We start from the raw sequence: 12902 nt of genomic DNA, 5'->3' as shown, positions 1-12902 counted from the left end.
TTGATCGAAATATTTAAGGGGAGAAAATCCAGAAAGATCCAGAAGCAGAACTTGAATTTGCTCCATGCTGACAACTGTTTTACATAGCATTTGCATTGTATTTGTGACTATTTATACAGCACTTACATTGTATTAGGTATCCTAAATAATTTAGTGATGATATAAAGTGTAGGGGAGGATGTGTGTAGGTTACATGTGAATGTTACATCATTTTATATAAGGGACTTGAGCATCCATGGATTTTGATATCCAAGGGGTGTTCTGGACCCAGTCCCCCACACATACTAAGGGACAACTGTATCAGAATCACCTGGGCAGTTTTGGAAAAATACAAGCTTTCTGAACTCTACCCTCAAGTTTTTCTATATGAAAATAGTACAAACAACTTACGTGGCTCAATTTAAAAACAAAACAAAACAAAACAAACAAACAAAAAAAGACCCAGTCAGAAAATGGGTGTAAGACCTAAATAGACATTTCTCCAAAGAAGACATACAGATGGCCAACAGGCATGAAAACATGCTCAACATCGCTAATTACTAGAGAAATGGAAATCAAAACTACAGGGAGGTATCACCACACACCAATCAGAATGGCCATCATTAAAATGTCCACAGATGATAAATGCTGGAGAGGATGTGGAGAAAAGGGAAGCCTCCTACACTGCTGGTGGGAATGTAAATTGGTGTAGCCACTGTGGAGAATAGTATGGAGATGTGTTTAAAAACTGAAAGTAAGAGTTACCATATGACCCAGTAATCCCACTCCTGGGCATGTATACAGAGAAAACTAATTTGAAAAGATACATGCTCTCCAATGTTCAGAGCAGGTCTGTTTATAATAGCCAAGACACGGAAGCATCCTAACTGTCTGTCAACATATGAGTAGATCAAGAAGATGTGAGATATATATAGATACAGATATAGATACATATGCATCCACACATGATGGAATATTATTTAGCCACAAACAATGAAGTATTGCCATTTGCAACAACATGATGGACCTGGAGATTATCATCTGAAGTGAAGTAGGTCAAAGACAAATATCATATGATATCACTTATTTGTGGAATCTAAAAAAATGATACTGATGAACTTACTTACAAAACAAAAACAGATTCACAGACACAGAAAACAAACTGATGGTTACCAAAGGGAAAGAGGGGAACAATAAACTAGGAGTTTGGGATTAATAGATACACACTACTGTATATAAAATAGATAAACAAGGACCTACTATATAGCACAGAGAACTATGTTCAGTATCCTGTAATAACCTATAATGGAAAAGAATCTGAAAAAAATTATATATATATATATATATGTATATATATATCCGAATCACTTTGCAGTACACCTGAAAGTAACACAACATTGTGAATCAACTGTACTTGAATTGAAAACAAGAAGAGCTATTTTTGTCATCTAATAAACCCTCTAAAATTTATTTTTTATTGAGTGAAATTCTAGCATGAAAGATTCAACAAATTTCAAGGTAACTGATTGCCACATATTGTGGCCTTTTCTGCCAGGAAATGACTTATATACCAAGGAAATAGACTTTAGTGGTGTCAGATGCAGCCAGTGGCTCAAGGGTAAAGAGCCAGACAGATTTCAGCTGAATTTATCGGTGCCCTTTCCAGTAGTTGAGGTTAGCCAGAGATCTGCCAGTCCTTCAGGAGATGATGAGGTTTCTGTGCCTTGATACATGCAAGCCAGAATCTACAAGTATTTGATAGTAATGTGGTGGTAGGCTGAGGGAAATCTCATTCAAGCATTAGTTTGGAAGAAGGACATGATCATTTTTAAAATCATAGATGGAGAGCATATGATTAAAAGTAATTGACAAGACATGGCTAAAGTCATGAGACTTACTGTCACAGTTGGCATCTGAGAACCAATCCACTTACATTAAAGTCCAGTGCAATCTTGTCAAATGTATGTGTTCTGCAAATAGCTGTTTGTAATTGAATGCAACGGGACTGATGTGTTCTCTTTCTCCCCCTTCTAGGTCCAAAAGCCGTAGAAGCTTATGGCAAAAAGTTTGAGGTAAAGACTGTTTCTGGAAAATTGCTCTTCTCTGCAGATAACAATGAAGTGGTCGTAGGAGCTGAGAGATTAAGAGTTTTAGGTAAGGAAACTCTTAATTATTTCACTGGTTTGATGCTACTGTGTATGTTTGAGAAAAAAAGTGACATGGTGTCCAGAAGAGTGATTTAGGCCAATTACCTCCATTGTCTTGAAGCAAGACAGATGACACTCCCAGCCCCCACCTTGAAAATGTCTCAGATCATGGGTCTTGGTGGCACATTGGCCACACCAAGCTTCAGGTGGGGATGTGTGCTCATACCAAGAAGTTACAATAATCCTCACAGATTGGCAATTTTGCGGGAAGCAGTTGAGACCTGTATACATTGTTATAGGGATCACTAAACCTGGTTGTGAATTAAGAATCACCTAGGGAACTTCTGAAAAGTTGAGGTTCATAGATCCAAGCATGAGTTCTGGTGGAATGGCCCAAGAATTTATTTGTGCAAACATTTGCAGGAATTTCTGTGGTCCCACTGTTAAAATCATTGAATTTGGCTGTGCACTGGAAGAGTCGGTCTAGCACGGTGGTTTAAGAGTACTGGTCTTAGAGCTAACCTGGCTCTTAATCCCTGATCTGTCATCTAGTGTGTGACTTTAGACAGGTTACTGACATCAGTGAGTCAGTTTCCTTTTCCGCCCAATTGGGCTAAGAGCATCTGTCTTCTCAGGTTCTCCCTAGGGTTCAATCATATCATCTTCGATCGTGTTATATGCACTTAACACATTGCTGAGTACAAGGTAGTCCTTGGCCAGTGGTAGCTGCTGGTGTTGCTATCAATACTCACGCTACTGTTAATATTAATCCTGCTTTCCTTCCTCTTGCTCCCTAAGAGTTACTGAAGTGTAGCAATTAAAAGCTCAGACTCTGGAATATTAACACTATCTCTGTCCTTTACTAGCTGTGTGACTTTAAGCAAGTTAAGCTCTCTGTGCCTATGTTTTACTCATCTATAAAGTGAGGGCAATAGAAGTATCTACCTTCTCAGACTATTGGAAAGACTAAATGAAATAATCTATGTAAAGTAGTAAGTTGGCTAAAAGATAGGAATTATTCACTAAGTGCTCACTGTTATTGTCTTTAATTATTGTGCTATTTTTACTTGAAATTGTTATTTGTCATCCACATTATTAGTTACATTCTGTATCTTTCTTCTCCATTATGGCTGTCCTCTTCTGGTCATCACCTCTACCTTCAGTCAGTCAGCTTTCCTGGTCTGCCTGCCTGTCTCTCCATCACTGTTAGAACACGCTTTCATATCTAACTTCCTCGCTGTATGACTCCTCAGTTTCTGTCCCCAGGCCTGGCATCTTCCCTGAGTTCTAGGTCTCCCTCTTCATCTAGATGTTCCACCATCCTCTCAAACTTAGTGGATCTTGAGTGGCTAACATGATAGAACACACACACACACACACCCTCACACTCTCACACCCTCTCACCCTCTAGTCTCCCACTCTCCTGTGTTTGCCCTCTACACCCCTCCAACTCTAACATGTCCCATTATGCTCCCCTGTATTGGTCTAAAAACTTCAGCATCATCCTGACCAGCATCAGGCTCAGCAGTGTCAGGAAACAGAAGTGACCATCCTCGGGGAGCTCAGTGGTGTGGGAGGGGTGCTGGGGGCAGAGGCCGCCAGCCAGGGGCAGGCCAGTCGCTGGCCAGGTGCTCACTGGGGTGTGATCTGGAACAATTCCCTTTGTCTCTTAGGCCTTTGTTTTTTCCTGTCTGTAAAATGAGAGTTTTCAACCAGTTTTTTAAAAAGAAATTAGCAATAGAAACTTTTAAAATTTCATACCAGGTGTCATCCTGAAGTAGATTTCCTTCTGGATACAAGCCCAGGAGTGGGATTCCTGGGTCATATGGTAAGTCTATTCCTAGTCTTTTGAGGAATCTCCATACTGTTTTCCACAGTGGCTGCACCAAACTGCATTCCCACCAGCAGTGTAGGAGGGTTCCCTTTTCTCCACAGCCTCTCCAGCATTTGTCATTTGTGGGCTTTTGAATGATGGCCATTCTGACTGGTGTGAGGTGATACCTCATTGTAGTTTTGATTTGCATTTCTCTGATAATTAGTGATATTGAGCATTTTTTCATGTGTTTTTTGATCATTTGTATGTCTTCCTTGGAGAATTGCTTGTTTAGGTCTTCTGCCCATTTTTGGATTGGGTTGTTTATTTTTTTCTTATTGAATCGTATGAGCTGCTTATATATTCTGGAGATCAAGCCTTTGTCAGTTTCACTAGCAAAAATTTTCTCCCATTCCGTAGGTTTTCTTCTTGTTTTACTTCTTGTTTCCTTTGCTCTGCAGAAGCTTGTAAGTTTCATTAGGTCCCATTTGTTTATTCTTGCTTTTATTTCTTCTAGGAGAAAATTTTTGAAATGTATGTCAGATAATGTTTTGCCTATGTTTTCCTCTAGGAGGTTTATTGTATCGTGTCTTATATTTAAGTCTTTAATCCATTTTGAGTTGATTTTTGTGTATGGTGTAAGGAAGTGTTCTAGCTTCATTGCTTTACATGCTGCTGTCCAGTTTTCCCAACACCATTTGCTGAAGAGACTGTCTTTATTCCATTGTATATTCTTGCCTCCTTTGTCGAAGATGAGTTGACCAAAAGTCTGTGGGTTCATTTCTGGGCTCTCTATTCTGTTCCATTGGTCTATATGTCTGTTTTGGTACCAATACCATGCTGTCTTGATGACTGTAGCTCTATAGTATTGTCTGAAGTCTGGGAGAGTTATTCCTCCAGCCTCTTTCTTTCTCTTCAGTAATGCTTTAGCAATTCTAGGTCTTTGATGGTTCCATATAAATTTTATTATGATTTGTTCTAGTTCTGTGAAATATGTCCTGGGTAATTGGATAGGGATTGCATTAAATCTGTAGATGGCCTTGGGCAGTGTGACCATTTTAACAATATTGATTCTTCCAATCCAGGAGCATGGAATATCTTTCCATTTTTTAAAGTCTTCTTTAATTTCCTTCATCAGTGGTTTATAGTTTTCTGTGTATAATTCTTTCACCTCCTTGGCTAGATTTATTCCCAGATATTTTATTACTTTGGGTGCTATTTTAAAGGGGATTGTTTCTTTACTTTCTTTTTCTGTTGATTTATCCCAATGTTCATAGCAGCACTATTTACAATAGCCAAAACATGGAAACAGCCTAAATGTCCATCAACAGGTGACTGGATAAAGAAGATGTGGTATATTTATACAGTGAAATACTACTCAGCCATAAAACCGACAACATAATGCCATTTGCAGCAACATGGATACTCCTAGAGAATGTCATTCTAAGTGAAGTAAGCCAGAAAGAGAAAGAAAAATACCATATGAGATCTCTCATATGTGGAATCTAAAAAACAAAAACAAAAACAAACAAACAAAAACAAAGCATAAATACAGGACAGAAATAGACTCACAGAGAATACAGACTTGTGGTTACCTGGGGGGTGGAGGGTGGGAAGGGATAGACTGGGATTTCAAAATTGTAGAATAGATAAACAAGATTACACTGTATAGCACAGGGAAATATACACAAAATGTTATGATAACTCACAGAAAAAAAATGTGACAATGAGTGTGTATATGTCCATGAATGACTAAAAAATTGTGCTGAACACTGGAATTTGACACAACATTGTAAAATGATTATAAATCAATAAAAAAGTTTAAAAAAATTTCATAACAAACCCCCCCAATAAATAAAATATATAGAAGACCGAGACTGCTCTGGATTGTGGATGGGGATTTTTGAGGCACAGAGGTCAGAGACTGGAGTCTTAGCTGAACAGCTGAATAGCTTCTTCCTTTCCCTCTGTCTGTCACTGGGAGGCTTCTTAGAATTTATGCTTTTTTAATTGAAGTCTAGTTAGTTTATTGTGTTGTGTCAATTTCTGGTGTACAACATAATGTTTTCACTCATTCATATATATACATATTAGAATTTATTTTCAATTTTTAAAATATTTTTATTGAAGTATAGTCAGTTCACAGTCTTGTACCAATTTAAGCTCTTCAGTGAATAGTCTTTTGAAAAGTTAGTCCAGTGACCACTTGCCATGACTCCAGTGCCATGCTCTGTATGCATTATTACAGCTACACCTCGCCAACACCTGTGACATAGGCACCATTTTTATCCACATTTTGCAGACAACAGAACTGAGCTATAGGGAGGGGTGAGCTGCGCTAAGTGGTGAGAGCCAGGATTCCCAGCCAGGTATCTGAATGCAGACTGCTTTGCGTTAAAGCGTTGCACATTGCTGCGTCCTCAAAATTGTCCGTTTTAGACAAGTAAACTAAGGCTTGAAAAGGTGGAGAAACTTGCTAAGACCAGGCACCAGTAAGTGGGAGGACTGAAACCCAAATCCTCGTCTCCGGACTCCGCCATCAGCGCACCTGGTTGCACGCGAACGTGGCGCTCAGACCCTTGCCACCTCTTAACAGTGAATGTTTTTCTCTGTTATTTGTAGAATTGGCACTTTCCAGGTTAGTTCAAAGTTTTTTGGGGGGAAAAAAGCCATAGCAACTTGAGGTTTTCCCTTTGTTAGAGAATATTTTGCTACACCAGCTCTAAAATAATTGCCCAGGGGAGAACGCGACGGTATCTCATGCCAAGATCATTTTGTACAAATGGTGTTTGGCATTTCCCATTAGACTCTGGTGTTTTCATGAGTCACCTCGCTGCTTTAACATCTGACTTTGCAGAGATACAAGTACTTGAGACGTCCAAAACGCTGTGATTTAATCTCAATGGACAAAACCCTATGATGGTCTCATTTAAGAACTTTCCCCACCTCCATCCCTCTGTGATGTAGACTGAGGGTTGGAAGAGTATCGTAGTTTCGTCACTTGAAAGCAGGTGGCTATTTTTGCTTGTGTTGTTTCCCTTGCAGAATGATTTAGGGTAACATCTGTCTCTCCATCATCAGAAGCATTTGCTTTTTGTGTGTAAAAATGTAGAAGTGAGGCACCATAATAAGCGCCACGGCTGCGACCAGTGCTGAAAAGATTAGGACATGACCACCCTGCACGTCTCATAGCAACCTACTCAGTGAAATGAGCCTCGTGTGCTGCAGAAATGAGCTTCCTGTCATCTGGGATCCAGCCAGATGGTGTGGAGCAGGAAGTTTAGGCAATTTCATTTTCAGCTTAATGAGAAGTTTGTCTTTTTGAGTTGTCAGACTGTGCAAGTTGTTGGGAGGAGTGAACGTGGACGTGTGTTGTGTGGTGGAATCTAACATACCTGGGTTTGAATCTTTGCTCAGACATTTAGGACCTGAGTGACCCTATCCATGTCTGTTTTTCTCTTTAAGCTTTAGTTTCCGCCTGTATGAAACAAAGAGAGGGGGACAGAATAAAAAAGGGGAGTAAGAATGAATGAATATAATAAGAACTTATGTAAATAAATCAGTTATTTGAGTTGATCATTGAGTAAGATAAGCAGTAGGAGATAAAAATAACCCTAAGAGGATAATGCCTCTTGGATATAGTAGATCAGCCCGTGGGCTCAGGACAGTTGTTTAGGTTCTTCTCTGGATGGCCACACCCACCTATTCAGTTTTCAGGACAGTGACTACCTTGGATACACTCCAAGGACCTTAAATAGTCTGGCAAAAGGACTCATAGTCATACATCATAAGGAATGGTCCAGCTGTCTGGAAGCACTTATCCTGGAAAAGGTATGGGGTAATCATGTCGGCAGATGATAGTTGCTGCCCTTTCGTGAGGGTTAAAGAGAGCACATCTTTCCTGGGGTAAAGAGAACAGGAAAGAGCTGTGTGGTTGGGTGGCCAGCAGAATGGGTTTAATCCTGATGCCTGTCGTTTGTCAGCCAGTGCCTTGGGATATGTCACTTTTCCTGTCTAGGCTTCCTTCTACTCTGTGGCATAGTGTAGGAGTGCCCGACTCTCACCGATGCTGGGAGAACTAGACGGTACAGTTATGTGCAGATTGACAGCAGCACGGTACGTGGCACCAGGTCAGCACTCAGTACATGCTATTGTTGTGTTGGCAGTGGGTTTTGTTGGCCCACTCAGGCTTTGGGGAACCCATCAAGTCCTAACATTTTACACAGCCCTCGTGTGTTCCCAGAAGAAGGCACCCAGAGAGAAATTGGCTTCGGACTTGTAGGAGTGTTCATATCTCGTTTAAGTTTGGACTGGTGGGTTTCCTGGGCACAGCTATGGTCAGAAGAGGAAACCCCTTTACAAGATGGGAACCACGACACGGCCCATTTCACCCAGGCGCGTGTCAGGGGCTGATCCTACTAACGTGTATGTTCTCAAGGTGCCTTTGGATGAGGAAGGGATTGAAAGCCTGAGTTTATTTCCCAAAATAGTAGGCTATCTCCTTCTACTCAAAGACAGCGCTTCTCAAAGTAACTCTTCAATGTGGAGTGTCAGCTAAGGTCTACTTGTTCGACACGCGTGTTCTCACGCCCTACCGCAGACCTGCTGAATCAGAAACTCAGGGTCAGGGCCCAGCAGGCTGCGGTTAAACAAGTCCTCCAGGTGATTCTGACGCATGCTAAACTTGGCGAGATACCAACCTAAGACAATCACAGCTAAATCATTTTGCCACAGCTTTGCTGGGAGCTCTCAGTTGAGTTCAGGCTCAGCTTTCACCACTTTGCTCCAAAACAGCTACAGCGTAAATACAGCCAACATGCATTGAGTGGGGCTTGCTCTGTGCAAGACGCCAGACTCATCCCTTGCCAGGAGTAGACGCATTTAAGCCGCACAACCACCACACAGAGAGGGCAGTGGCTCATCGCCTTGACTTACAGAGGGGCAGACGGGGGCACAGGGCGATGTGAAGTTGCCTAAGTTCCACAGAGGGAAACTGGCGGCGTCAGGATCTGAATGCAGGCAGTCTCAGCCACGGTGCACGATGACTTCTGTCACAGACATTTTCAACTTCCCCGACCTCCACAGCCTGTTGGGTTGCATCACGCCGAGAGGGGATGAGAACTGGGCCACCGTTCTCCGGCTGCTCCCCCGCTTCCTGGCTTCTAGAGACACTGCTCTTCCCACCATTGCCCCACACGTGTGCCTGCTCCTCCGCTTCCTTCACTCCCTCTTCTTTCTCCTGCTAAATGATGCCAATTCACACTTGCCGTCACACGTGGACTTCTGTGCGGTTCAGTCCTTATTTTTCTCTTTTCCTATTTCTATGGAAAATCCCACAGTTGCATCCAATTTCAGCAGTTGCCCTTTTCAGGGGACCCCCACATCTCTATTTGCCTTAAACTGTCTTCTCACTTCTAGTTGCAAATTTCCAAGACCCTGGTCTTGTCTGCACGGATGTTCCCCATCACTTTGACTTCATCACCTACAGATGAACTTACATCTCCCTATCAAACTCCCCGCCTCTCCAGCACCCACTTCCTTAAATCTCCACATGGGGCCACCATCCCCCAGTCTTCCAGGTCTTGCTTTCATTCAGGTACCAGACCCTGTCTTTCTTCATATGGGCCTCAATGTCTTTGTCAGCCTTGGCTTTTCCATATTACAAAGGTACCTATTTAGGTCTTACACAAGAGAATTTGAGTTTATAGCTGGGCCTGTTCATTCAGTTACCAAAAAGTTATAAAATTAGGATGCAAGATGAGGCATGATACAGTTTAGCTTTAATTACAGAACAAAGGTATGAAATACCAGACAGGAATGGTCTTTAAAATGCAGCAAAAAAATAGGCAGTGTGAAAGCTAGTGCATCTAAGAGGCATCTTTGTGGAGACACCAGGGAAAACATGATTTTGATCTTCATTAATGACCAGTTTCACTGAACAATGAATTGGACATTATAGCACTTATAAACGAAGCATAATTATAAAGTGTTATTCTAATTGTTAATTAGGCCTATTTATACTCTAGATTAGTTTTTTAAATACGTCCTCTAGATGCCACTTGATGCTAATTAGCTGAGTTACATTATTATCAATTGAAAAACATTTTTAATTAAATCTAAAGTCATTTAAATTAGTGTAAGATTTATAGAAATTTGAATGTGGTCTGATGCCTTTTTTTTTTTTTAAGACCACATCAGATGATACATTTAGCATCTGGAATTAGTTTTTGATGAAACTCTGGACTGCAATGTGGCAGTTGATAATTATAATGTAAAAAGTATGGTGTTCTTAGTTGTATTTATTCACTAAGGACAGGTGTGTATTATATGTATATACATACATACACATAGACCTTTATATATAAGATGTCTCCAAATCACTGTTAACTGGAGTCTCGGAGACACAGAGAAGAGTGTTTCCGTGCCTTCTCTTTCAGGGGGCCACAGTGCACACGTAAGTATCTGAGAGCCCAAGCAGAAGAGAAGCTTCTTAGAAGGATAGAAACAGAGTGACTGTGGAAACTATACATGGTGGGATGCTATTCCAGAGAGAATTTGGGAAACTTCCTAAATGAAGAGAGTATTCGTGCTAGGTCTTGAGTATGGATTGAAGGGGAAGAAAAAAACACATAGGGAAAGGGCTTTCTTGGCAAATGGAATCAGCCGTGTTTATCAGTCAGGACTGACTTGGTTGTAAATGCCCTAAATGCAACTCAGAGCCCGAGGTGGGGAAGTTTATTCCCTTCTGTGAAAGAGAAGTTCATTGGTAGCAGGCTTGAGGCTAGATTCAGTGACTCAAATAATGTGACCAAATTTCAGTCTCTCTCTTGCTCTTACCATCTCTTAGCTCTGTTTTTCAATCTTGCATTTTGTCTTCAGCTCTGCTGATAAGCTGGAGGAGTGCTTACCTTGCTAATATAAATCCAGCAAAGTCCTTATTTTCACGGTAACTGGACTGACTTGGGCCATATGCCCATCCTTGAATAAGACCGTGGTACCAGAATGATGGAATATGCTGGTTCATAGTGGCTCATATCCCCACTGCTGGAGCTGTAGTTAGAAATCCTGAGAGTTAGAGAGGGGTCATTTCTCAGAAGGAGAATTGAGATGGTGTTACCAGGAGAGGGACTGGGTTCTCAGTAAAGAAAAAATAGCAAATATTCAGTGTATTTTTATTATAATAATCAAAGGTCTGCTCATGGAACATCATGAGTGCTGTACACACGACAGTGGAACCTGGATATTCTGGAGGATGTTAGTGGAAGATACTCCAGGAATTCTCGCCCCCTTGCTTGCTCAGCCTCAGATACCCCAGCTTCTTTGCTTCATCACCAAGCATGTTTTCACCCCCCAGCGTGTACTGACTCTTCCCTCTGCCTGGAATCCTCTCCAGTCTATGCATAAAGGATCTATTCCTTTATGGCTTAAATGTCAACTTCATCAGAGAGGTCTTCTTTGACCACCTTATAAAAACAGCATGCTCCAGCTGTCAGTGTCTATACCAGCAGCTGGCGAAGTGTGTCCTGTGGCTCAAATCAGGCCACAACCACTGCTTGGTTTGGTAAATACTGTTGTACTGGAACACAGCCAAGCTCATTTGTCTTGTCTGTGGTTGCTTTTGCACTACAAAAGCTGAATTGCATAGTTGAGACAGATCGTGTGGCCCATGAAGCCTAAAATACTCATTATTTGGCATTTTACAGGGAAAGTTTGTTGCTTCCTTCTCTGTACCTTCACTCTGCTTTATTCTCCTGCAGAGCAATTACCATAACATGACATAGTATGTGTGTATATATGTGTTTCATTTCATCCTGTCCTCTTCATTAGAATGTAAACTTTATGACAACAGGAAGTTTAGTTTTTCAGAGTCTAGAATAGTGCCTGGCACATAGTAGGTGCTCAGTAATATTTGTTGCATGAAAGGAGTGAAGTTTTTGAACACTGGAATGTTGGATAACTGATCTGGATGGTACAGAGAAATGAGGAGAGTGAGAATTGGCACCTAAGTTGAGATGATCGTAATACCTTTGTTGAGGATTCATAAGGGCTTAAACTAGGATAAAGAGAGAGAACGGTGTGGAGGGTATAGCTCAAGTAGTAGAGTGCATGCTTAGCATGCACAAGGTCCTGGGTTCAATCCCCAGTACCTCCATTAAAATAAACAAATAAATAAAACTTAATTACCTCCCCCCAAAATAGAAATAAAAAAGCCTTTCAAAGAAAAAAAAAAGAGAGAGAGAACAAATGGGAAAGATATCCTGCAGGAGAGCTAATGAAACCGGATGAGGAGAGTCAAGAGGAAAGGAAGTTGGGATGTTTCTGGTGCTGTGTGCCTTGTCAGACAGACATCGGTGGCGTCGTGAACAGAAATGTATGGGAGCAACAGCAGGTTTAGGATCAAAGATGAATTGTTGAACTTTGGGTGCACTGGGTCTTGCTGCTTGGCCCCTCTCTAAGGGAGAGGCCGCAGGGGACATGCCAGCCTGAAAAGCCCACAGGAGATGCCGTGTTGAGCAGAAGGATCAGAGAACCAGTCAACAGACTGAATAGATGGAGTCCAGAGAGGAGGTGGCCTCAGAGGGCAACCCAGAGCAAGGACATAGAGAAGCTCATGAAATAGAGCATCGCTGACAAGCCCCCAGGCCCCCAGGTCATTTGTTTCTCTGATGGAGGCTCGGGGCTGGTTTACTGAGGCCCTGAGTGCCTTCCTGGACACGTCCTCAGAATTTGAGGGCTCCACCCCATGTTGTTATGCTTTTCCTAATCCACTCTGCCTTTCCTCATGAGAAGGAACTCAGAGGCTTTAGAATGTGGCATGACTGGGTTCTGCCATACTTACAGCCACGTGATGTTGGCCTTGTTGCTTGGATCACTTAGGCCATGTGTGTAATAAACAACCTCTCCCTTTCCTTTTTCTTTGCCTCCAACTTTTTCTCTTCTCTCTCTTCCTTTCTGAAGTGTCT

The 12902-nt window shown here is 41.6% G+C and overlaps 1 protein-coding gene across 9 annotated transcripts in view; it reads left to right on the top strand.

Moving 5' to 3' along the window:
• The window catches only part of SGCD (sarcoglycan delta), a 1022496-nt gene that overhangs the window by 895113 nt on the left and 114481 nt on the right, over positions 1-12902 (top strand). For all 9 annotated transcript variants that reach the window (XM_072953966.1, XM_072953991.1, XM_072953973.1 and 6 more), the window contains one exon: positions 2014-2133. In XM_072953966.1, coding sequence (XP_072810067.1) covers positions 2014-2133 — 120 coding nt within the window. The remainder of the gene's footprint in view (positions 1-2013; positions 2134-12902) is intronic.

This window comes from Vicugna pacos, chromosome 3 (genome assembly GCF_048564905.1).
Source record: "Vicugna pacos chromosome 3, VicPac4, whole genome shotgun sequence".
Lineage (NCBI taxonomy): Eukaryota > Metazoa > Chordata > Mammalia > Artiodactyla > Camelidae > Vicugna > Vicugna pacos.
The sequence above is the reverse complement of the archived record's forward strand: the minus strand, read 5'-3'. Positions and strand labels throughout refer to the sequence as shown.